The sequence below is a fragment of the Poecilia reticulata genome, linkage group LG19 (genome assembly GCF_000633615.1).
Source record: "Poecilia reticulata strain Guanapo linkage group LG19, Guppy_female_1.0+MT, whole genome shotgun sequence".
In the NCBI taxonomy this organism is placed as follows: Eukaryota; Metazoa; Chordata; class Actinopteri; order Cyprinodontiformes; family Poeciliidae; genus Poecilia; species Poecilia reticulata.
Window position 1 is genome coordinate 5,998,861 of NC_024349.1, and position 27,433 is coordinate 6,026,293.

Genomic DNA, 27,433 nt, shown 5'->3' on the forward strand with positions numbered 1-27,433 from the left:
CCTCATTAGAAGACAAATCGCCAATAAATCTGCATTTTATGTTCTTCCATTCAAGCTGGAGACTTTGCAATCTCCATTTTCTTTGATCGTCATTGTGTCATGTACTCATGCCGACTCCAGGGGTCTTTGGGCCACATTTCCCTCTTTGGCAATTTTTAGAAGTCACCTCAGTTTGTCTTCTTGTTGCTTTTTTGATATATTTTCTAACTTTCAGATATAAAATGAAAGCCTTTTAAACACAACATTTATATTGGGAAGACATGAGGGGGAAGCAAGACTTTATTCTGGTCTGAGCAACAAAATTAAATGTAAATCATACAAAACAACTATTTTCATCAGTGAGATATGAATAACTAACCCGGATAAAAATGCTTCCTCAGAAAAATTTCTACATATTTACACACACATTATTGTTTTGTGACAGTAGAAGGCTGCACGACTCGCCACTTTCTCCCAAAACGTCCAGTATTTCATCCTCTACTCTTAACTCAGTAGCATCAGTCTTTTCCTCTGTATGTGATGTTTGTGAAGGTAGACGTTGCTCCTTTGTAAAGAGGATTGTGCCCCTGCAAAGAAAACACAAATTAGGAAATTATCCTTTCGGTTTCAGAGGGAGAAGGTAGATTTGGAAAGGTTGAAACAAAAGGTTTAAATGCCTAAAAAAAAAAACAACCCAAACAATTAAACGCTCAGTGTGTGCTTTCACATCTTTTATTCTGTGACTTTAGTGATTCACTGAAAATTGAGGCTGGTGAGATTTGTGAGACCACAAAGAGGCCAATTACCAGAGCAGGCTGATTAGCGTTGGCTAATTTAAACCAAGCCCTTCCTCTGACTGCCTTTTGTTCAGCTGGGAGTAACAGCAGGACATTAAATAATTAAAAAAACACTCTCAGAAAACTGGCAAAGGGCTGGATGTGTGGCCTCTTAGATGTTTTAGTCAGCAAAGATAAATACTGTGCCACCATTCGGTGTTCTGCAGATGTGCTAATTCAGAAAAGCTGCTTTTCTGCGCGCGCCACCCACYGTGTCCCACTTGGCCCGAGCGCGCTCCTCCTCGAATTTGGCAAACTCCCGCCTGTCGTGGATGGTAACCAGCAGCTTCCAGATCAGCAGAGCGGCCAGGCCGAGGAACAAAATGGCTCCCGCCACCGACAGAAGCACCACCAAAATGTCCGGACCCTTGGGGCAGTCTGGGCGGAAGAGGAGGAAGAGATAAAGGAATGAGTGGAGCGGAAACGCAGAGGAGGTCAGGAAGAGGAAGTGTTTTATTACAAATATGCTTCCTCCACGTGTCGCTGCGCCCGACTTTAAGTCTGTTGCAAAGGTTTCTTCATTCATATCCATCCTCCATTAGGAACAGTCCTTCTGATGCTTCTAGTTGTTCATGATTTGTAACATTTAGAAGCTGTAGTCAGTCGCCTACTGCTGAAAGGAACCCAGATTAACTCCCATAACATGAGCCATATGGCCTTTTTTTAACATGCACAACAAAATCAACAACTGTTTTTTATCTTTCTTTCATTTTTGTCAAAGTCTAGGTTAATTGAGAATCTGTGACAGAAACAAATCGACGGTTTGGCACCTAATTTACATGAATAACAGTTTCTTTAACAGTTAAAGAAGAAGAACAGAGGAATGGCTGCAGTGGAAAATCCTGACATCTTAGAGCCGAGGCCACAGCTCTCCCTTCCCTCATTATGGTCTGGGGAAAAAATGCAACAGGAATCTGATTTGACTGGTTTCAGAACGGACTGACAGCGGTGCTCATTAACATGGAGCATTCCTTCTCCAGAGCGAAAGACRACTCGACTCGTTGCCTTATCGTCTGYGTTTTTCCCATCATTCATCGTCCAGGGGAAACTCGCTATTTCTATTATCCACCAAACTCGTCTCTCAGTATTTAAGATGGAGGTCAAWGACTAAGTGCTGCTGAATCGTTTCTTGTTTTATCCCAACATCTCATTAAAAAAATTCCTTGGAAGTTTGGAAGCTCCTCAGAAAATCATCTTGACGCTTTTATTGAGCCTCTGATTTTGTTGGCCTGTAGTTCCAGGCTTTAATGGCTCCTGGAAGACGTTTTCCAAACTGCAGCCTTGTTCCGAGATGTCTGGCCAAACCAGAGAGGCAAAGACAATACAAGTTSAAGTTGTGTAAAAGTTCTCAGAATCTGTGTACTRCCTCCAACCGACTGGTCCAGGTTATTTATCACGGTAGATGTTTGGACTTAAATGAGGTAAGATGCTTCAAACAGTTGGATTTTAATGAATTATGATGACCAAACCGCAGGCTAGTCGGATGTAGCATCAGCTAGATTTAACTGGATATTCCACACCTGCTCAGGTGGTGAGTCACAAAAACAGTTTCTTTTATGGWTGAAGACATTTCAAGTTTCCCCTTCTCTATTTTGGGGTGCAGGTTTTTTGGGAACAACATGGAGTCGTCTGCAAACCTTTCCAGGCGGCTAGATAGCYAACTATCAATTAGCTGCAATAATTCTGTGCGTAAAAACACCATTGATCAACGTAACGGCTTCAGGAGCCCTGATCTGCATCCAACATCAATTATCTTTCCATTTTTTGTTCAGTCTGATCASTTTTTGAGATATTTATCGATGTAGCATTCAGAGACTAACTCAATATTAAAACTTATGTTGGGGATAAAATGACAAAGAAAACTTGCAGCAGCAAAAACAGAAAAAAAATAAATAAATAATCCAATTTATTCAGAMGTTAAAGTCCCATTTGTAKAAACTAATATTTAAAWTTTTACCAATAAGTAGCACTGTAGCAGATTCACTTGAAATATTTATGTTTATTCCCATAAGCCTACARAGCTATGATTTATTATCTTGGYATTCCCAAGTTGTTTGAARGCACACAAATGTTACTGTATGTAATAAACAACCAATCAGAACCATGAAGAGGGTCTTAGTGCTGTTAATCATGCTTGTGCATGTGCTGCTCACACTCTCCCCCTTGCTCTCTGCTAGACTACAGCTTCTTCCTAGCATAGCCKCCGAYGGATAAAAAGTTTTYCTGGGACGTAAGTTGTTTCGCTGCCATTAGCACACTAAGCTGCRYGTACACAGGMATGATTGMCAGCGCTAAGATCTTCTTTCTGGCTCTGATTGGTTGTTTTTGACTGGGAGTGGTGCATTTCTTCAGGCGGCTTTAGGAAGAGGTGGAGGAGCTGATTATCTGTCTCATATCACACTGTYGCAACATTTTTAACAAATATGTACAAAACATCMATTTTGTAAAAGTTACAGATTACAGCTTTAATAAATTAAAAATGATTTTGTTAATCCTACTTGCTCTGAAACTGAATCGTATTTATATATATGCGTAGACAAATCCTCCAAACTACTGACYTTAAGACAACTTTGAACAAAAGCCGCCCGGTTCTGTTTGAAACTATTCATATTTATCCGTTTTCCACATTAATTTAAATAAGTATTTGTCTTATTGYATTAAACCGTTTTGGAAATCAAACTGCATGCGTGTGTGAATATGTGCTTTCTGACAAAACAAACGCAGCGTGTTTGCAGCACTTCTGAGTAACCTACAACACGAACAAACTTTTACAGCAAACTTCAAAGCCCTTTTCTTCTTCCCTTCCTCCTCTTTTTTTACTTTGCTGCTTCCGACTCKTCAGCGTTTGATCCCTTTAGCCGCCCCTCTGACAGCTCAAAGACGTCAAACTAAGTACTTCAAGATCATCTCTCCAGTATCATTTATGTACTGTCATTATTTTATTCAGTTGTTGCCTTTCTTTGGCTCTCTCAGTTCGCTCTCGAGCCCMGCTGTCCTCTTGAGGATTTGTAAAGTCAGCAGTTTCCTAGAGGAGCAGGGCTGCTGTTTACAGCCCTGTTTGACACAGCAGGGTGCACCTCTGTTCAAGGCAGTTTCCAGGGGTGTTTCTCTACCCACTCCTTTCTAAATTAAATACACACATTCATTAAAGCAATAGTCCAAAGGACAGGCTTTCTCTCGGAGCRGTAACGATCATTAAAAGCAWGTTTTACACCAAGCGCTCTCWTTTYGGCTGCCAAACAAGCAGGTATCAGAGAGCCTGCATGAAGAAAAACTGTTTAAAAATATGAATAATGCTGCTGCAATGGTGGTTATTCAACATGCATTGAATTTTTACATTTATATCCAATTTATTGTGYACATAACCTGAACCAGATGAAGAAAATTAATAGCTTAAGCTACTGCATTTCATATTTATAGTGTTTTGGAGGCTGTAAATGTTGCTTCGTTGTATTAATGTTGCTGTTTTTATTATGCACAAGGCAACTGRAGCTTTTGGTTCTGTTTTAGGTTTTTATTTTTTATTTACACTTCATCTTGACTTCATAAATTTGACTTTAATAATAAAATAAGATTAAAAAAAATATTGTAAAGCTCTTAAATGTTGATTCATTTGAATAATTCTCATAAATATATCAACTAAAATTAGCTTTCTGACTACAATAAGATACAGTCAGGAATGTCTTTTGAAGTTRTAGTATCTAATTAATTAAATTACAATACATTTTACATTTAAGCCATTTTTCATTGTTCAAAAGCAAGTCTTGAGAATTGTGCTTTAAGCTATTAATAGAGAGAAAGTTAAGGCTTGARATTAAATATTACAGTTTTGGGACTTTATACATCTTCAAATGTCTTAAATTATGTGTAAAGCAACATTTACTGTAAATAATTTAACGATATTTGGAAAATATTTGTCTTTGATTTTGAGATTCTGCATTTTTTTGTTGTTTTTATTCATTTGATTAATTCTTTTGTTATTATTTTTCATTTCTTTCATTATTTTTGTATTTATTATTATTTGTATTATTATATTTAGCATTTGATTCTGTTTTTAACATTTGCAGTGCCATGACATCATTGTCCTGGCTTTCCAAAATTGCTTGGACGCACAGTAATCTTACTGTACGTAAACTTCTGACTCTAAAGAAAGTAATGCAAAAAAGCTTAAAAAGAAAATCAACTGTGGCATTCAGACAATTTAAAATAATATAGGTAATCCTAAATTATACAAAAAAGGTCAAGTTTAGTCTGATTTCAYGTTTCAGYCAAATAAAACTTCATGTCATGGTTCCAGCTTCGTCTGAAATGTTTGGAAACATTTTCTCTCTCCAGCATGGTGGGCGCGTGTTGCTTACCCGGCTCTTTGACCACAAACAGGATGGATTTGCCGCTGGCGTCCTCGTAGTACTGGAAATGCTCCACGCAGTCGTCCTCGTCTTTATACGAGCAGTTTACCGCGTTCGTGTCATGGAGAACTGTGTGGAAAGGGTAGAGGAAAACGTCAGTTTGTACCCGTTTTTTTTTTTAGCTAAATAAATACAATTGTCACAAACACAAATAGAAATTAGGCTGCTAAAGATGAAAAAAAGTGCCTTTTACAAGCAATCTGGATTTTTACCATATACATGATGTAAAAAAAATTTAAATGTCTTGACATTGCATTGGTACAATAAGCTAAAGAGCGTYATCTTTAAGCTAATATTTGAGGTATTTCTCTTGCATATCGCACTGTTGCTTTTAGTGATCAATCTAAAAACTACTTCTGATATATTTTGACATTTTCTAAGGGTGTTTTCACCCCTGATGCTCTGGTGGACTCAGTTACTTTTTCAGCTGCTGTGGTTCGCTTTCACACTGCACTKTGCCAACCAAACCTGTTCCCCTCCTCGCCTGTGGTGGCGCTGCACCAAAAACTCTTGAGGGAAACGCCACAAAAACCTCTGAAGAAGACATGAGCGCAACTTCCTCCTTCACCAAATGTAAACAAAAATGAAGTGGCATCAGATTTTAGAGGCTGTAGGATTTCTTTCTTGGTGAAAGACAGCAAGTCATTTCTCCTGCTAGCAATGCATCAACACGTGCCAAACTSAAGGCCCGGGGGCCAAATCTGGCCCGCCAGAAAATTTTATGTGGCCCAGAGGGACATGTAAATAGAACCTTCAGAATAACCATTAAATGCTTAACTAATATTTTATGGATTAAATGAAAGCAGTTTTCAACAGAAAAGGATTATCACCACAGAGAATAAAATTCAGATTGTTTGGCCTCAGAATTCTAACTTTTTTTTTTTCTCTTAGAATTTTGACTTTTTCTCAGAATTTACCAGAATTGTTCTCACTTTAATCTTCTAAGATCAAAAGTTAGAATTCTGGGGGGGATGTGAGAAAAAAARKCAAAATTCTGAAAACAAGGCAATTCTGAGAAAAAAAATTCTGAAAAAAAGACAGAATTCTGAGAAAAAGTCAAAATTCTGAGAATAAAAAGTCAAAAAAAAAATCAACATTTTGAGAAAAAAGTCAGAATTAAAAGAAAAAGGCAAAATTCTCAGAATTCAGACTTTTRATCTCACAAGACTAAAGCCAGAATATTTTTATTTTTCCACTGGTCATAATCTTTTTCTGAGTCTGCCACATGGCGTCAATGTAATGACGTCTGGTATTATTTAACTYTAAGAAATACTCTTCAAATTTATTCAAATTTCAGAGGTTTGTTAATGAGTTTCATCAATACATTTTATCACAACTAGCCCTTTGAGGACATTCTTGGTCTTTATATGGCCCAAAATAAAAATGAGTTTAACATCCCTGCTTTAGACTAGTGTGTGTTTTGGTTGTAATTACCCAGAATGCCATGCGTTACAGCCCACTTCCTGCTCTTGGTCCACTTGAATTCACATATGCACCAGAGTTCACTTTTATCAGGTTTTTAGGAGGACCAGAGTTTGCTTTCTTAGAGTTTAGTAATATTGATATTATTGATAACATTCATGTTTTACCAACCTGCGTTTGATCTGCTTACCTATTTCATCTACAAGCACAATCTCGTCCTTGCAGATTCGACTGCAGGTGTTATCGTCATGCAGCTTTCCCCTTTTGAAATGTTTACACTCCACGCACTCCCTGTAACGACAGCAGACATAATCAATGCCATTTTACCACTAATAATAATTATAAAGCCCAGATGTTTTGAATTCAGCTGCAACGCATGGAAATGTCTGCATATTCATGCTCACTTCTTCATGGTACAAGCGTCTGGGCAGGTGGGGCACTTGTCACACGTGGCCCCGTAGGCCCCCGGCTGGGTGCACTCGCAGACCCCGCAGACGCACTGGCCCCTGCCGCTGCAGAGCAGACCCAGGTTGGACATGCAGGTGTCTGTGCGTCGGGAGCAGTTACAGTTCTCGCCCTGCCAGTCTGGCGCACACTGGCAGAATCCGCAGTTACACACTCCATGACCTGAAACGGGGGAGAAAACGTCACTTTCTGATAAACTACTGTACAACATGTGATATATAGCATTACAGTAAAGAGGCGAAGGATCAAATGAGGACCAGGGTGTGATAAGTTATGGGTGTGAAGAAGGAAGCGTTGAGCAGCTTTGATAGCCGTTTGTAATCTGGATAAGAAACGGAAAACAATTTGCTTATTTTAAACAACTTTCAGAATGAGCTGCTGATGGCCACGTCCCCCAAACTCAACATTTACACTCACATGTGAAAATAGCTGCAGACAGACACCTAATTATACAACCGTACATCTTTGAAAAGCAGAAATGGAGCCTCCCGCACAACCAACAAGAATGCAGCAAGTGATTTCTGAATAGTCAGTCAACAACAAAATATTTGTCTTTTCCAGCAGCCATTGTACAGCGCATACGGAGGTAAAACCAGCTAACCAAACGTGCTGGAACTCTGTTTGAGTTGCTAAGTGATGGGCTGGGTTTGGTTGGGGTTGCTAGCTGTACCAAAAAACATCAACATATGACCAAAAAAACTGTTTGTTGGTTTTTTTAAAAGCCTTTGGGCTTTTGGGCAAAATATGAATTTTGAATAATAGGTCCATTTTAAAACATATTTAAAATTGTTTAAATGGCTCCATTCTTCACTTTAATGTGAATATTATGAACCTCCAGTTCTTGCCTTCACTCCTTTTTTAAATACCAAACTGCAAATATTTTTTTAGAAACACCCACAGCACTCTCAGAACAATTAATAAGTGCATTTAGACTAAAAGCACTTATATTTATTATATTTATTTTCGGTCTTTCTAAATTCCACCAAAGTGCAGAAAAATTTTACTTTTCATTGCGTTGTGCCACAAAAACAGACCAGTAAGTGGAAAATTTTGCTTTTTGGCTTCAAACGAAATACTGTAACAGGCGGCTGTAACAAAAGTGGGTGGCTGGTGTAAGATATAATCTGATCTAAAATCTGATTCTGATTTTTCTTACTCAGAAGTTTGACTATTTTTATCAGAATTTACCAGAATTATTCTGATTTTAATCTTCGAATATTAAAAGTCAGAATTCTGGGAGAAAATATGTGAGAAAAAGAGACAGAATTCTGAGAATAAAAGACAGAATTCTGAGAAAAAGATAGAATTCTGAGAATAAAAGACAATTCTGAGAAACGTCAACATTCTGAGGAAAAAGAGTCAGAATTCTGAGAATAAAAGAATTCCGGAAAAAGTCAAAATTCTATGAAAAAATTTCAGAATTCTGGGAAAAACATCAGAATTTAAAAACAAAGTCAAAATTCTCAGAATTCTGACTTTTTTTCCTCCCCAGAATTTTGAATCTTTTTTCTGTTTTTCAAGATTTAACCAGAATTATTCTGACTTTAATCTTCTAAGATCAAAAGTCAGAATTCTGAGAAAAAGAATTCTCCACTGGTCACAATCTTTTTCTGTAGTCTTCATATGTATTCTGCCAAATGACATCAATGTAATGATGTTCGGTATTTAACTTTAAGAACTCATCGAGGTTTATTAATGAGCTTCACTAATACATTTTACCACAACAGGCCCTTTGAGGACATTCATAATCTTGATATGGCCCAAAATAAAAATGAGTTTGACATCTCTGTTTTATAACATTCTACAAAGATAATTTTTGGGTTCTTTATATTTATATTCAACTACCACAGTCTAGTTAAAACAAACTATCAAAGGTCATAGTAGTAATTTTTAGTGATTTTCTGGAAGTCCAACTGGAAAGGCTCCAGTCTGGAAAGAAGAAGTGTTTTGTTGAGGTTTCTAAAACCACTTAACGTTAAAGCTCGTTCCATTGTCTGGCTGAGACATCGTTTTATTTCTGGATGAATGATTCATTACATAAGTGGATAAAACTGTGCACATCATTGCCTTGTTGGTCCTCCATATACTATATCCATGCGTGCCAATCTGAGTGACGGTGCAGAAAACACTGTGGTGCACGGCCGCAAAAAACAATGTCCAGATAAACAATGAGACAGGAAGCAGCTTGGGACAGCGTGACTGGATAAAAAATGATCCCCCAACAAGCTGTTATTATCACTCAACCGCAGAGCTGATGTCTTTTAATTTAGCCGTTCTGTGGCAGAGTCCAAACGTCCCTCGCTTTAAATGAGGAATCTGAAGACAAAGACACAGCATGTTCTGCAGAGGCCCAGTCTCTGAACATTCCCAGTCCTCTTACACACATGGTCCTTCTCTAACCAAACATGGATTTATTTTTAGCCTCATTACACCACAAAAGCCCATGAGTAAGCAGAAAGGTATTTTCATGTTACTCTGCAGACTTTTGGGAATACAGAGAACGTTTCTGGGTGAGAGCAGCAAAGGTGGGGAGAGTCAGAGTGATATTTGAGATCTGGTGATGTAATGGAGGACAGGTCAGCGGTTGGTGCCAAAACTTTGCGCTATATCTCTTCTACTCACGTCACGGATCCTGACCAATTTTGATCCTCAGTAAAAATCTTTGGCACTGTGACAGAAAGTTTCAACAGGGTCATAAAAATGTTAAATGCACTTTCATGCTTGTCCTTTATTTGTAGGTAGAATCTGGAGTTGATTAGACTTTTAATAGGTTCTTTAAAAGGCTCATTTTTTCCATTGTGGTCATTTTAGTAATTCAGCATGAATCTTTAGGATCTTCTCTGATATTCAAGGAGTCAAAATTGTACAAATATAAAACATATAGAGCCCACATTAACATTTGTCTCTGACTTTTGTTGCCATCAATAAGCTTTTGGCATAAATCTGAATTGCTTGATTGGCAGAGTTTCTTTAAAATGGTTTATCCCCAAATTTTCAAATGGGTTGAATTCAGGGCTTCCAATAATCCATTTGGGAGGTTTAAGGTAATACATAGACCCAGTTTTGCCCAATTTCCAACAATCTGATCCAAACTATCACCTACAAATGAAAGAACATTTGTAAGAATGTTTAGGAAAAACCCAGAAAACTGAGTCACCGACCACAGGGAAGCCATTTCTGCAATCATGAGAAGGCTGACCATGAAACACGCCAAAGCTACTATTGTTGGAACAATATTATTCAGCAGCAAGGTGGCTGTCGACCCCAACAGGGCAACGACCACAAACAGACATCAGAACTGGTTTTGGGACAGGATGAATCAGGAAAAATCCCGTAGAAAACATATGGACTTTGCATAAAAGCAAAATTTAATTCATTGATTTGGAAACCCAGAACAATATCCACAGCACTGCAGGTCTCACCTGCCCCAGTACATGTTGGTGTTCAGTCCAAACCACTGCAGACCAAAAAATAAATGTCTGTTCCAAATTTGCCAATAAAAAAAATGTTAAAATAGAAAAACCTCTCCAAGATTCTATGGACTCACAATGCAAAAATGTCACATTGTGCTGCTTCTTTGTATAAAACTTCATCAGCGTTTCAAAATTAAACATCATACCAACAACCAAACAAGGTGGTAGTAGTGTTATGGTTTGAGTCAACATTTTTTGTTTCAGGATCTCTGCAATTTGTTGGGTTGTGCAATGGGAAAAAAAACAAAGCACAACTGTAAGTTCATGTCTGAATGAGTCAAAAAATTATGTTTTTGGAGTGGCCTAGTCAAAAAGGCTGAACTTCAATCCAACTGAAAAATGATGTGGCATGACCCAAAACAAACCATTGATGCTTTAAATTCTCCTTATATGGCTGAATTAACCTCAATGCCTAAACTTAAATGATTTGGATTGGTAATCTTTAAACGGTTGCATCTCACAATGAAAATTTTAATTATTAACATCCCCAAAGTAAAATCCTCAGTTTCTATTTGCTTAAACTGCAATGTTTTTGTGCAGCACTCAACGAGGAGGCTAAATTGCTATCAACTTCTGCAGAGAAATCTTCACAAATGTAAGGGTCACCTCTGGCAGAAGAAAACTTTCATCAGGGGAGCTGAATATTTTTGAACTTCTTTGCATGATTGACTAAAGAAAAACACACATGATGCCTATACATACGATGGCACATGTTTATTGTGTGTGGAGGCCGTGTCCTGCGCAGAAGGAGAGAGTTGTTATTGCGTGTAATTCTTCCCAGATGAGGAGGGTGGGTGGTGGCACGTCGGCACGGTAAAGGGACTGCCAGCCTTGAAACTACTGTAAACACAGGAAACTTCACCACAACCACACACAAAATTCACTGTGGTCAGTGGATCATTTTATGCACTTTAACCATTTAAAAATACATTACATAACAAGGTTTTAATGTTAAATTAAACTTAAATGCATCCAGCAATTACTTAGACTTATATTTTTTATGTACACATGATTGAGAACTGAAAGAGTAAATGTTCGATAATTTCCAGCAGGGTCAGTTGGTGTGTTTATTAAAATCCAAATTATTTCTCCAAAACTTGAGAATACGAGACAACGGGACACAAATATGCTTCTAATCTCTGCAGAGACTCTAACTGATACCGTCTTCTTTGGTCAGTTGAGACTAAAACGTATATTTAAAGAAGAAAAAAAAACACTCCACGTAGCTTTGGCATAAAACAATGGATCAATAAGTGAAAAAGTTACCCTTATCCACTGCCGTTTTTTTGGCAGTAAGTTGATGTTTTTTGATATGTGGAAAATTAGCTGTTTGAAAAACTTTTGGAATGTAATGTCACAAATCAGTAGGCACTGCCCGTTACTTAGCAACCCAGCGGAACTTAGTCTGTAACCTAGCAACCCAACCCGAGCTCCAGCTTATTTTAATATTAAGTGACAATAGGTCTTAAAAACAGCTCGTACTCAAAGGAGCTCAAAATAGGCAGACCTGACCCAAAAAAAATAATCTCAGTATCTAAGAATGATTTTGTTAAAAATATGTAATAAACATGTTTGCCTATCCCAAAGACCGATCCTAACATGTCCAAGGATAGTTCTCCTAGATAGTTCATAATGAAAATGCTTATCATACACTTATTACAGTATAATCTTCAGATCCAAAGGCAAAAAGCCCATTTTACCCAGTATTCTTCTGCAGGTCATTGCACCTTACCTGAGCACAGCTCTCCTTTGTATCGCAGGCAGTTGAAGTCATCACACTCACACAGCTTCCCCCACACTTTTCCGAAGTCGCTGCTGTGGCACACACACTGGCCGCACACGCAGTCGCCGCGGCCGCTGCAGACGGATCCCCCGGATCCCGCCGGCCCGCTGCAGCGGTCCTGCTCCATGGGGTTGTAGTCGCCCTCTGCGCACTCGCAGTACGGCCCCAACCTGCCCGGGTGGCACAGGCACATGCCGCACTCGTAGGTACCGTTCCCATTGCTACATTTGGGGCTGTTTGGCTGGGCTTTGCTCTGGCACTTGCAGTCACACTCAAAGGTGACGGTGATGGTGAGGGAGTCCTTGAAGCCAACTGGTTTGATGATGAAGGTCTTCTTCTTCTGTCTGGGACAGCCTCGAGCGCGGGCCTCTACGCTGAATGAGACCTGGAGAACAAGAAGATTGAAGTTCACTTGAAGCTGCAGAATGTAAAATATGTTATTTACATATTTGTTAAAACTGTGACCATGTTGTGACGGATTGTTATGAGATTGACTTCCTCCACCTCCTCCTTGAGCTATTATTACCATCTGTAGAAATAAAAAAAACACACAAAAAAACAATCAGAGCCAGGAGGCGGGTCCTAGTGCTGTCAATCAACCTTAAGTACTTGCTGCTAAATGTGCTAATGGAGGAGAAACAACTTACTATTACAAGAAAACTATATCTGCCGTCACTGGTGGCTATCCTAACTAGCATAAGCATTAATGACATGCTGTGCTAGCTGAGCAGCACCACACTGAGGGTGATTGACAGTACTATGACCTACCTCCTGGTTTTGATTGGAGAAGGCAGACAAGCTCGAGTTTGCCACATATTATCTGTCTCATACCGCACTATCACAACATAGTGACAGTTTCAACAAAAATGTAATAAAATAGTTTTTTATAAAAGTTATATTTTGTAGCTTTAAAGTGCGACAAACATGAGAAAACGACTTCCATAATTTAAAAAGATGAACTTCTGTTCTTTAATTCTGTGTACACAAAAGCTGCTAATAATAAATATTTCTCATTGCAGGAGTGTCGCGTTTTCTGCAGTAATTGGGTCAAAAGCCGGCGCCATCTTATGATGTAATGAGGGTAAGTCAAAACGTAAACAACCAAGGCTGAGTATACAATTTAAAGTAGTTTGTGATAAATATTTATTATTAATAACTCTTGTGTACACAGAAATAAGGACAGTACATCTTTTTAGAAAAGTGGTTTTATGGTGTCAGTGACACTTTAACTGCCGCCATTTTTCACCATTATCAAATAAATTTCATAGGGAAATATTTTGAAGGGAATGAAAAGAAAAGCACAGAGTTAAAGGAATTGCTCTGCATCCATATCTGGTAGATGTCCAAAAGCGGGCAGTAACTACATCTGGAGAGAGATCCAAATATGGAAATATGATCAGAGGCAGGAAGAAAAGAAAATACGTGGAGAGCAGAATGTGTCACTTTGACTCAGGCAAGAACAACAGAGACTAAAATGTAAGTAAATAAGAAAGTAGCAAGGTAAACTTTGAAAGCAGGCATTTAAATCTTGTATATGGGCCCAAAAAGGAAAATAATCCAGGGAAGGCGGACTCAGACTGCTGATCTGTTCCCTCCTGCGTTTGCTCTTTTGACAGGATGAGGAAAGAAAAGGAGAAATGAACTTTTAAATAGACATAGACGGCAACTATAAGAGAATGGAAATATAAGGAAAAAATTCCACAATGATGGTGAAAATAGCAAAGAGAACTACTGAAATATAAATTGGTGGGTTTTTTTTTATCATGAAGTCTGGATAATGTCTCAAAGACTTGGCTGCTCATGATATGACAAACACAAGCAAGAAATTCATTTATGTGTCTTTTACCTCCAGAAAACAAGATTTGTTTCTTTATTTGATGAATTTAATTTACTTAATACAAAAATAAGTTCAGATTTTATTCTACAAAAGCCTTTAGCTTTACAGGCAGGTACCTGAAGATTTGGACTAAAATCAGTTCTATTTACATTTATTCATTTTACCGTTTGTTTTTTTCCACAGAGATAATGTACATTTTATTAACCTTTTAAAAGTAAATACTTAGTAGGGTACAGCTTATTTCCATTTGTTCAAATGTTTATACGGGTTATCAATTGGTGAAATATAATAATTAATTTAATGCACATTTAAAAATGTATTATCTCACTAAAAAACCAAGCAAACCAATCAAACTAGAATCCTACAGACGGTTCATAAAAATATTTCCTTGCCTAAATGTAAAACTGTTTAGCCATTTTTTTGCCAAGTATGCAAACATTTTACAACTATAACATGAGATAATCTCATTTGGCAATGATCTGCTTTTATTAAAAGCAGTTTCTTGTATTCAGACCGGATTTAAAACCATAAAGATTTAATAGACTTAGTTGATGGGAGACTGACCGTGTCTCCTATTTTGAGGCCGGAGCAGGATTTGAGGCCGGGGATGAGCTCTCCGTTCAGACAGGTGGCGTTAAAGGACAAGGACAGCTCCTCTGGGACGCCTAGAAGCTCCAGCTCCACTTTAGAGCGAATTTTCTGACAAAACACAAAGAAAAGAAAGAAATTATTTAAACTCGTTCCTGTGGAAAAACTTCTGTTCTCACACAAGATGTCTGACCTGAAGCGACAGCTCGAGTTTGGACATTATTTTGAGTCAGTTCTGCTTGCGCTGGTAATTTAAACACAGCTTCGAGTCATTGTTTAATCCGCAGGATTTACTACTCCTCCACCTGTTTTCTGCTTCTTGACCTCAGGTCAAACATAAACAATAAAAGTCAGTCAGAAAACGCCAACTTTTGGTCAGTTTCACACTTCAGGAGCTGCCGGATTTAAACCGAGACACGCATGACTCAGACGCTGTGGGTGTGGGTCAACAAACACATGCCATGTCCTCAGACACCGTCTAGTCAAAAATGTGTGCGTGTGTGAAAGAGTGTAAATGTGTGTGTTTCTACTCACAGCGTACGCTTTCAGGATGAGCTGGATGACGTTTCCGGAGTCGTTGGACAACGTTCCCACTGTGGTGCCAGGAATAAGCTCACTGTAGTTCTGCAAAACACAAAGATAGCAGCAAAATAAATAGGAATATTAAAAGTTACAGAAGTGGTCCAGATGTTTTCTAATTTCTTATTTATAGCAGCTGCAGTTTTGAGTGGCAAATTAATCTTTTATTTTAAATAACCATGACAATGTGAATCATTTGTACCAATAAGCGTTAGCCTCTGTGGTTTCTCATGTCCGAAAAAGAGTTGCCAGATGAGTAATGCTTAAAACTGCAGTCATCATTATTACTAAAAAAAGAAGAGAATAAATCTGATTTTCCATGTTTCATAGAGTGCTTTTCCTCCATTACAGTTTTCTTCCACTTTTGTCATTGATATAACCTGATTTAATATGAATTGCAGTGCTCAATCAAGGCTTGTGTGGAAAAGTAATTCCCCCTAAACTTAATAACCTAAACCTAGAAAGGTTTGGTCTGATTTAACTTCAGACAGTGAGGGGATAAAATGTGTGTCACTGAATTTAGCTGAGAAAAATGCAGTCTTAGACAAAGTTCTGGGTTAAAACCAAAGAAATCTGTAAGAATTTCTTCATAGCGCTGCATTAATTTCTGTTTGAGTGCAACATTGTTCTCAACCCGATTGGTAATAAAGATACGTAAAGAATAACAAACCCAGCTGCCAAGTCCACCTGAGCAAACATAAAAATCTAATTTGAAAATAAATAAATCTTCAACATTTATTTCAGACAAACCTCTCCAAAGCAATCCTGTTCAGCATATAGCTATAAGTCCATCTGATGACTATTAAAATGATCTTCAGTGTTCTTTAGATTGTTTACGTGAAGGTTGGTGAGATAATCTTCCTGACTAAGGCATTCCATGTTTCCATAGCTCAAAACTTGAATATGCTCGGGAATTTTCTGATCAGAAATAATCAACATTGGTGAAATGGGAGCCAGCTTAAATACCGAGTAAATCTCTGTTAAACAATTGTGAAGAAATCGACACACACTGTTGTTGTAGAGAACAAAAATGTGGAAGGAGTGCTTTATTTCACTTTAAAACAAACTGATCTTTACCAACTGTGTAGTTTCAGAGTTTAATGAAAAACGCCACAAAAACACAACTATGAGCCAACTTTTCTGACTTCATCCTCTTTTATCGCTTGCGATTGAATAGTTTGTGACTCAATAATAGATGATAATATAAGCTATAATTATAGTAAACAGTGCCTTATAAAAGTTATTCAAATTCCCTTAAACTTTTTTCACATTTTGTCACATTACAACCATAAACTTCCATGCATTTCTTTCAGATTTATCTGGTGATAAACCAACTCATAACAGCTCTTATTTAAAAAGTAGAAGCTTTTACATCCCTGGTTCAAATCTCGAATTTGTTACAAACAGAAATATAAAAAGTGTGGCTTGCATTTTGTCACAAACTATTGAAGGGAGTTAGAATGGCCTAGTCAAAGCCATGACTTAAATCTAACTCAGAATCTATTGCAAATAAATGACAGAGATTGTGCCATTTTGCTAGAAGAGGTAAAAATTTAAGTCTCTGCATACATATTTCAAAAATACTTTTTAGATTATGAAATATTTAACCAGAAAATATCTTTCTTATCATCCTGTCACCCAGCACTTACGGCGTTTGTATTTAATACCAGAACAGAAACGAAAACTACAGCCTGATCAGTGAGCATTTGTTTCCAAACCCAGTAAAAACCACACAATGAAGATAAGCCTGGTGTACATGTGACAGGGTTTTATTTTAACAATATTACAGATGTGAAGTTTGTCAGAATTTGTTTATTTATTCTTTGGCTTTATTCCGTTAAGTCAAGAAGTTGTGTTTTAAGTTCTGTTACGCTGCTCTTGGCAGTTGGTGGTTACCGTAGCAACCTGCAACCGACAGCTCCTCCCCCTTTTTTCTGTTGCCGTCGGTAACTGTGGCATGGATTAGGATCAGCTCTGTGTTTTCTTCACAAGTAAAACACAGATTTGACATAATGTTTCAGACAAATTTAATCATATACAGTGGTTTAACAAGTAATTTTGCTATGTTTTATGTATGTTTTTAGCTGTTATCACTATTAATGTTGTTTAATTTTCCAACTGCTAACTGCTCATGTGGAGCTATTGCTTTGTAGTTTGTTTAGGGTTATTTATCATATTTTATTTAACTTATAGGGGCAGAAGCTGCTGGACTGATGTTAACCACCAACCTGATTTCTGCTTTTGTTAGAATAAATACAATGAATCTGAATGCGTCCGTCGTGAAGCCAACCTGCTCAATCTGAGATAAACATAAGGACTTTAATCTTTATTAAATAAGTTGCTAGACCATTTAAACTGTCAGCTTTTAATAAGCTGATGAAGATTTTGAATATATTGGGCTTGAACTGACCTGGTATAGGGGCACCACAGGGTTGGTGACTGCAAAGATGAGGTTGATGTTGTTCTCTGACATTTTCTCTGTGATCAAAGCGAGTGACGGATAATCCTGCAAATCAAAGAGTGTGTTTAGCTCAAACAGCACTGAACAACTTTTATAAGTCGTGTCTGTTCACATGTTGTTGATCATCCTCCATGTTTACCATAGTGGTGGACATGCTGTACATATTGTCGGCGTTCAGGTGGCACTGCCCGTCGTTGGGATGCACGATTCCAGCGAGCCGACCGTCCAAAGCCACGTGGGTTTTGGCATCGGAGGTGAAAATCAGGAGGTGGGATGCACCTGGACGCCAGCCGATCTGCTCCTAATTCAGACATAGGAGAAGGTTCTTATAGCTAACTAAAAATAAAAAAATAAAAACTTTAATTAAGAAAACATTCTTGTTAACTAAAATAAATAAAAACTTCCATTTATGGGGAAAAACTAACTAACTCAAACTATATCAGGCTTTTATAAAACTAACATACTGAAATTAAATATATAAAATCCTTCGTTTCGTGTTTATGAATCTGTTTTAGTCTTTTGAACGAATATAAAATATATATATGCTTTTTTTCCCCCCACACAAGCTGTTTACATTGGCAAATTACAGAATATACACCTCATGGTGACACAAATGCTAGTCTGCAAAATGGCGACACCAGTTGGGAGAAAACACTAGAATCAGTTGTTGCTTAACATTAATAAATTTTTTAAAAATGGTTTATATACATACAAAACTTCAACCTTTGTGAATTCTGGACCTAAAAATGAACCAAAGTATGAAAAAACTGAAACTACTACTACTACTATTACTAACTAATGAAAACAAAACAATATTTAATTAATAGTAACTAATAAAAACAAGCACATATGCTCCATAAACTAACTACATCTAACTGAATTAGACAAACAAAAAGTCACACCAAAATTAAACTGAACTATAATGAAAAATCCAAAACTATTAAAACCCTGATACAGGGAGAAAAAAAAAAAACTTCGTACAACTCCCTTTTTTTCCATCCCTGTTTTCCACCCACTTAAAGTGACTTTTAGTTTATATTTTTTTCTAAATATCATGTTCCTTTAGGGTGACAGTAGAGAAAAAGAATGCAAATTATCGTGTAAGTAAATGTTTACGTGGCAGCAGAAATGGCTGCATTCATGCAGCGCGCCTCTCCACCTTGCACACAGCAGCCTGGATGATTGCATCGAATCCTCCCTCTGGGGCATCCCGGTTCCTGGACACCATCTGCTTCTTCACCTCCTCCGTGAAGCGGCCCACTTCCTCCGTCAAAGAGAGCACGTGTTTGTAGCCGAACTGGGGCAGACAGGTGGTATTAATGCTGTCAATTGAACAGAAATTCACTGTTTAATTAATGTTGCGTGATAGACTTTTTGTATTTTGATGTCTGGCGTCTCTTTTATCTGGTTGCAAACTTTATTTCCTGTTTTAGTTCCCTTTATTTGCTTTCTCCGTTACCAGATGTTTCCTTTAGTTCCTTTTGTCCCAGCCCTGCTGATCATCAGCTCTATTTTGTGTAATGTTGTCTTTTGCTAGTAATCAGCCTCACTGTCTCTACCGTGCATTTGGTTTTGATAATCAAGAAATGCTAGTTTTCACTTCCTGTGGAATATTTTTGACAACAGTGGCCAAATTACAGAGAACAGTAATTAGACAAGACAGAGGGTGAAAACAGAAGAGGAAAGCGTGTAGCAAATGGTCCAAGACAAAGGATTGAACATTTCAACCCATCAAGGTTTCTAGTTTGCACATAATGATCCTGCTTCACCCACTGCAGGTAAAGCAGCAGAATCTCATTTTTAAAAGGAACCTCTCATGCAAAATCCACATTTTCTCTGTTTTTGTTCATCCATTTGGGTCTCAACAGCCCAAAAGCTTAAAAAACACACACATGCATAGCCAAGTTTTTTGCAATAAGTTTATGTTTTTTGGTGTTTTGAAAGCAATTTGTTTTAAAAAAAAAAAAAAAAACCTCCAGAATGTACTGTCACAAGTCAGCAGGCTCTGTCCGTTACCTAGCAACCCTAGCAAAGCCCAGACTGTTACCTGGGCAACCCAAGTGGAACTCCAGCACATTTGGTCAGCTGATTTTACCACTGTTTGCGCTGTACAATGGTTACTGGAGAAGACAACTACTTGCTGCATTTTCAAATAGGTACGGTTGCATAATTGTGCAACTGTTTGCAGCCATTTTCATGTGCGAGTGTAAGTGTTGAGTTGGGGGACGTGGCCAGGAGCAGCTTTGTTGGACTTAAAGTGACAGCTGGTTCTAAAAGCTCACCCTGTAGGAGCTCAAAATAGGCAGAACTGAGCTGACAAAAACATTATTTAAGAATAATTTTGTGCAAAAGACGTAATGAAAATTATGTATAATATTGTATAACCGACATACTTCTCTTAATTTGTTCAATGAAGTATAAATAGGTCACTTTGAAAGTCTTGCATTTGGGTTTCTGCACAAAATGCAGTGCTAACCTCATGAACTATGCCCCAATGCTTTGGCCCTCTATGCCAGCAGGGGGCACCCAAGATTCCTTGAAATCTCTCACAGAATAGTGTGGTTTAAAAAAAATGTGATCTTAAAGGAAAAGATCATAGGCATGTCCATGTAAGGAGTGAATGCTGCAAGTCCATGACTCAATGGACTTCACATCACGTCAGTGACATGTGGTTCTGAATTTACACTACATACATAAGCTAACTTCAATAGAATTGAATGCACAGCACGGGCTTTTCTAGCAGCCATTGTACAGCATACACAGCTGACAAAGGCTGTGTTTGCACTGCAGTCTGAAGTGACCCATTTCTGATTTTTTTATTGTATTTATTTATTTATTTATTTATTTATTTATTTATTTTTTGCCTTAATGTCAAAAAAATATCTGATCTTTTCATGGCAGTCTGAACAACACATGTTGGATTCTTTTCCAATGCCACCCAGGGCACTAAGATAACCAATACATAGATGATATTTTTAAAAGTGACCCGAGTCCAGGTCACATTCATCCGATCTGAGCGTCATTGATACTCGACAAATGTCCCTATTTTGCGTCCTGATACACGGCAAGCGGGAAGAAAAACAACAACCATTTGTTTGTCATTACAGTTCGCAGACCATTTGTCTGCGAACTGTAATGAGGATTAAGTTAAAATGCTGGCTCCAGTCGGACAATAACTTCAAAATTGTAAGCTATGCTCCACCGTTAGCATGCATGTTTACTTCCTGGGATACACAGTGTGAACTGCGTTCTCCACTTCACACTGGAGAACACGGTGTCTCCAGTGACACTTGCTGCTCGTAATAGCTTGTTTTCTAGACACTAAAAACATCAACTCATTGTCAAAAAACGGCTTGGTGTTTTTTAAGCACTTTGGCTGGTTTCAGAAGAACTAGAGACTCAAACTGAAAAACAAAAATGTGTAAAATGTAAATTTTGCATAATAGGTTCCCTGTAAAAGCAATCTTCAGTGTGCTAATTCTTTTGCCCAGCTTCCCAGTTTTCTACAAAATTGTCATAGATACTGAGGAAAGATTAATTTCTCCAACAGGACCCATGTTTCTCTTCTACGTCAGGAACTCCTTAATGTGCTTTATCTTACAATGAAACATTCCTGTTGGCCAGCTTTTGTGAGACTGCGTGTAAACAGAACGTAAATGTACCACATGAGACATTAAACCAACAAATCAATCCCAGAGGAGAGTCTGGGTGGAGTTTCAGTGAGGCAGCTTACAAGCAGTCGCTCTCAGTCTGCGAGTAAAACTACCTGCGGCTGATTGAGAGCAGCTGACCGAGCAGTTGTGGTTGCCATGCTGAGCCTTTAACGACTGCTGTGACTCTGACTGCTCTCTTACTAAGCAGCGCAGCGATTAAAGATGTCCTCACTAAAATGACATCATCTGCTTAATGATGTTACACGCAGACGTAAACAACCGCTGAGATCAGCCCTGTTTCTGACATGGGCATGCACAAATACAAAGTCAGAGTTTCAGTGCAGCAAGACAAAARCAATAAGCAACAAACATGCTTTCAAGGTTTCATCAAACAGGTTTCTTTRAATAAAAGTTTTCCCTTTGTTACATCATGTTTGTTTTTCACCTAGCTGGAGTTAAATTCCATGATGCCTTGCACAAAAAATGCAAACATTTGCTGCAAATTACATTGTTAAAATATTTATTCTCTTTGTTGAGTCAACAAAACTTTCATGCCGTTAAGACTTTAACTTGATCGCAGGAGGGAATGTCACAGATACCCAAGTGTTTTTACTCACTTACTTGTGAACATTTCACTTAATAGTAAGAATTACAGTTGTTTAAATTCAATTAAATCCTAAAAACTCCAGTGTTTTCCATTTGTTTACTGTAAGTTCGAAATAAAATTAAATAATAATAAAATGTAGCAATTATAATTTTCAACAGTAATCAAATAAATAAATATATTTTAAATTGTTTATGAAATTTTGAGTTTAATAAGACATAAGATCTAATACTAAATGCACTCATACTCATACGTAAGGACAATTTAGAGACAAATCAACTGAACAGCCATGTTTTTGGACTGTAGGAGGAAGATGGAAATTACTGAAGAAATTAAGAAAGAAAGACATATTGTTACTTTTAATATGACTGAATCATAAATAGACACATTGAGTCTTCTTCTGAAGTAAAGCTGCAGTGTAACTGTAATAAAAACAATATATTTATATGAAACTGTCAGTATGTTGTGACAATTTGGTATGGGACAGATAATCTGTGAAAAAGAAATCAGCTCCCAGTGGTAAATAGAAACGACCAATCAGAGCCAGGAGGCGGGTCTTAGCGCCAATCATCACCCCTCTTTTCCAACCCCAATTTGCTTCAGCTTGTTGTGCTAAAGCTAGTTAGCATAGCCACAGAAGAGGGCGGGTAACAGTTTTCCTGTAATGGTAAGTTGTTTCTCTGCCATTAGCACATTTAGCAGAGAGTACATAAGGGTGAGTGACACCACTAAGGCTCTTGGCTCTGATTGGTTGTTTTTGGTTGGGAGAAGTTAATTTCTTCAGATGGTAATAGTAGCTTAAGCAGGAGGTGGATGAGAACAATTTTTTCACAGATTATCCATCTTGTAAACTGTCTGAACATGGAGACGGTTTGTTGTAACTTTCCGATTTATGAATTCATATGAAAATGTCACATATCATATAATAATAATAGTAATACCTGTAGCAGGGATTTTTCACGGCCGCCTCAGGTGAGATGTACATGTACGGCGACAGCGGTTTGTCCACAAAAGCCCCGAAGCCCATGCGCAGGTTGCTGGTGGTTCGGTTCATGGCTTCGGCCAGACCGCGGCCCAGCGTCCTCAGGCGGAAAAGGTCATCGTTCATCGAGTAGGATAGATCCATGAGGTAGTAAAGGTCAACCGGGTAGTCTTCTACCTGGCGCACCTTCACTGTGAAGCGCTTTGCATCATCTGGGAAACGTGTCATAGTTTCTGACTGTAAATAAAACTCCTGAACCGGGAGCGTAACTCTCTGGTCTCTGAAATGAACCCACCTGGCCTGAGAGTGATATGCAGTTTCTGCGGCTTTATCTGGGTGACATCTTGGGTCGCTCCGGCCGCCTTGTTGCTCAGCGGCCGGTCCTCGATCACCTGGAGTCTGCTGGTCGGAGACTCCAGACCGGATGACTCACAACCCGCCGCGATCAGGTTTTTCTTCAGGTCGCAGCGTGACGAGCTGGCAACTCCATGACCGAAGTCCTGATGGGAACGACAAAGTGAGAGATATTCTGTCAAAGCCATTCTCTTCTATCGCAATAGAGCATAAAAGGAGCTGTATTGTTTATTTTCCAAGCACATACAGCCATTTTATAACACAATAAAGTAACTACGTTATCTTGAGTTGTTGTAAAAATGCTGCATATGTAACAGGGTTGGTTTATTTAGTCTTCAAATTCAAATTCTCCTGACATATTGGTTAATAAGTTCTGTTGCTGCTTTTGGCAGTTGGCGGTTACCATAGCAACCGGTAACTGACAGCTCCTCCCCCTTTTTGTTCCCACTTGCTTTGTTTTTACTGCGACATTTACTGTCCTGCGTTCTTGATGAAATAAACTTGAATTATTGAACCGAGTCTCTTGTAACCAAAGATTTTACTCAAGTCAGAGTAGCACTACGTCAACATATTTTTATTCAAGTAAAAATAAAAAGTAGCCGTCCCAAGAAATTACTCAAGTAGGAGTTAAAAAAGTATTTGGTAAAAAGTCTATTCAAGTACTGAGTAACTGATCAAATTATCAGTCATTTAATATTTAAAATTACATCATCAGACGGAATAAACTATAAATTTATGTGGAAATTTTGGTATTTTAAGGACAAAAATGACAAGAATTCAAAATAGGGCAAAATAATTTTTTTCCAAATCAGTTTCTCTCAATGAAAAATTTACGAAACTTTAATAAAAACTGCAACTGTGTGTCTATATCTCATGAATTTTGGTTAGATCATGTTTGTTTTTAATTCAGTAGGTAGAAAATCCAGAAATTTTACTCAAGTTAAGAGTAGAAATGCTTCATAATAAAACTACTCCAGTAAAAGTCAAAAGTACAGCATAGAAAAAAGTCTGTTTTTCCCAAAAAAGTTACTCAAGTAAATGTAATTTGAGTAAATATAGCTAGTTACTACTCAACTCTGCCTGCCAAGTCTGTTTTTGATGAGGGAATATCATTATAACATGATGAAAAGTTAAAAAAATAAAGTCAATTTAACAATTCTGGACCAGCTGTACATAAAAAGGACAAGTTCAATGAGTCCCTGCTAAGAGAACCCAGGTTAAAATCATAAATAAGTCTGCAAATACTTTTTAGATGACTAAATATTGCGTGTTCCTCCCCCCATTACTCAGTTTTACAGTAATAAACTGAGCTCGCACTAGAAAACATGACTCTATCCTCATGCAAGGACACTTAATCATGTTTGTGGCGTCACAAAACGATTGAGTATCTCACTTTAAGAAAATTCAGTCGGGTTTACAGCTGCTAGCTGGGGAGGTTGGTGCCAGCCTGCATCAGCCTGGCAGCTCATTATTTACATGAACCGAAGCAGAAAAAAGTGAAGTACCCACCTCCTGGAAGCACCAAGCACAGCTGGGGTGCACAGCCAGGCATTGCTTGCATGTGCTGGCTCCTCTGGAGGTGCACACGTTTGAACCTGGATCCAAGAGGAGAACAGTTATTTATCCCAAACCACAAAAGACAAAACAAATAATAATAATAATAATAATAATAATAATCAGGCAGCTTCAATAATAAAACTCTGGTGTTTTAAGACAGGTATGAGATTGTTTGTGTATCAGATTGAGCAAATAATCTCTACTGCAGCTAATGATTATTTGATTATATCGATTAATCGATTCTTCTGATGACTAATCGATTAATCGGATCAAAACATTATTTAACCACAAGCTTRTTTTTTAACAATATTAGAAATACATTAAAATATGCTAATAAACAATAAAATCTCCTCTTTAAATCAGAAATTTTATCATTCCTTTAGTGAACGCTTGAACATTTGTAGCAAAGGATGAATCTACAGCTAAAAAAATACTTAGCATCAACATGTGAAAAGCTCAACCATTTCTGATGATCTATTGACTATTTTTGGATAGCAAAAAGTGATTAATATATATTTTTGTGCAGAATTTGAACCAGGTGAAGCTAAAATGAGAAACTTTAAGTAAAAAAGTATCAMTGGACAATGTTTTTTTATATATTTAAAATTCAAAATGTATATATTTTTACAGTTTTGGCTTAATTACTGCTCTGAGTTGGYTGTTCTTGCAGAAAATTGTCTTTTTTTGTGAGTCTGTTAGTGATTAATTGATTATTAAATTAGCTGACAATGATTTCAATAATCAATTAATCGTGATTAATCCGATTAATCGCAWCACCCCTACTTTAAATGAGCTGTTGGCTCACTCCAACATACATAAACACTATAACAATACAATAAATTTGTCTTTAAAATAACAAAATTTCCACCTAACTTTATTTTTTTGTTCCATCTGATGATTAAATTTTTACTTGAGTAATTTTATAATGAAGTATTTCTATTCTTACTTGAGATAAATGTCTGTTTTTTCTTCCCACTGAATGAAGAACAAACATGTTTTTACCAGAAATTCACCAGATACAGACACACACCTGCAGTTTTTCTTAAAGCTTCCTAAGTTTTTTATTGAAAGAAACTGATTTGGAAAAATTTCCGAAAAGCCTGATTGTTATTTTTTGTTACTTATGTGAATTACTGTCATTTTTGTCCTTAAAATGCCMAAATTTCMACTTAACTTTATACTTTGGTCCATCTTATTATGCAATTTTTAAATATCAGGAAAGAAAAACTAGGAAATGTGATAAATACCCAAAGTATATTGGAAATCTTCTCACTTCTCTATCAATCTGGAATCCCTCATAATCATTTTGAAAGAAAGAAAATAAGCATAAAAAATGACTAAAATCATGTTTTGCTTAAACAAAAAGCTGCATAAACTCACCGCTTGCTGATATTTTCCCTGCAAATGTGAAAACACACATCCATAAGAGCCAGCGCGTTGGGAGCGCAGCCATCCTGCAGCTCAGGGCTGAGTGTGAGGATGCAGCCTGMGGTCTGAGCAGCACCAGTTGAAGAGCAGCAGGAAAAAACTTAGCTGCAACTCCAACAACTCCAAATACAGTCAGATGCCTAAAAGCCAGCCCAACTCTGCTCCCCCCACATTCACTTCATTAGGGRAATAGGCGGGGAAAGTGCAGCATTTAAACTTGGAAAAAGAGACTGAGATGTGCGTTTCATTACAACAGGGTCAAAAATCTACAATGTTTACACTTTTATTCATGTTTTTATGGTTGTTTTATTCTGTAAAGTCGGTAGAAAATGTTGTAGATTTAAGAAAAAAAAAWARSMAAMMRGRAAWTWAAAARGRWYYTKRRKWAAWKKWAAWKKTTYMAAMMMSKTTTTYYCCSCCCAATATATTATTTGWTAATTACAAAATTAGGTTGTTAAAATTCTAATAAAAATTAGGTAACGTTTTGTGTTTAGAGAAGCACTGCACTGCCYTCTAGCGGAAAGCTGCTGTAAGTACACAATAAAAAAATTAAAGATAAAATCTGGATATCATTAGTRAAACATTCAGCAAAAATCTTCTAWAAATAAATAAAATTATACTATGATGCATCTTGGCCCAGTTTCATTAACAATTATCTCCATTTCTGTCTAGATAAAAACTTAAAACTGGCAGAATTYCATAATATTKTTTATATTTTCAYAAGAAAACATCATGATAATATTTAATGGACTGCCTGTGTACTGCATTCCTTGTGCTAACTTAGCTTTTATTTGCAGAACTTTGTTAAAAACRTGATGACGCAAATTCATTTCTAAATTCTTTTATTGYATTTTATTTGYCATCRCTATAAATGACACAAAYGCTGATMAAATTTTGAGTTCAAATCCATAAACTGTTGTTCTYCCTGCAAAGGTTGGCACAATCATTTACAAGTTTTTCTCAGAGATGGACATCCTTTTCCCCTCTATAATAAATGAAATAATGATTTCAAAATTACAGCTT

At 37.4% G+C, this 27,433-nt stretch overlaps 1 protein-coding gene across 1 annotated transcript; it reads right to left on the bottom strand.

Annotated features, from left to right (window-relative positions):
- Positions 1-261: 261 nt before the first annotated feature.
- Positions 262-26,512, bottom strand: itgb3b (integrin beta 3b). Its single transcript, XM_008436667.2, has 15 exons — positions 26,363-26,512; positions 24,935-25,020; positions 23,367-23,571; positions 23,031-23,283; positions 18,992-19,154; positions 17,972-18,133; positions 17,782-17,877; positions 15,327-15,416; positions 14,769-14,903; positions 12,317-12,752; positions 7,051-7,273; positions 6,837-6,937; positions 5,174-5,293; positions 1,027-1,193; positions 262-566 (listed from the first exon to the last, which is right to left on the bottom strand). Exons 1-15 carry the CDS (start codon positions 26,433-26,435, stop codon positions 498-500), a joined length of 2,379 nt encoding a protein of 792 aa, XP_008434889.1. The 5' UTR covers positions 26,436-26,512; the 3' UTR covers positions 262-497.
- Positions 26,513-27,433: the final 921 nt, after the last annotated feature.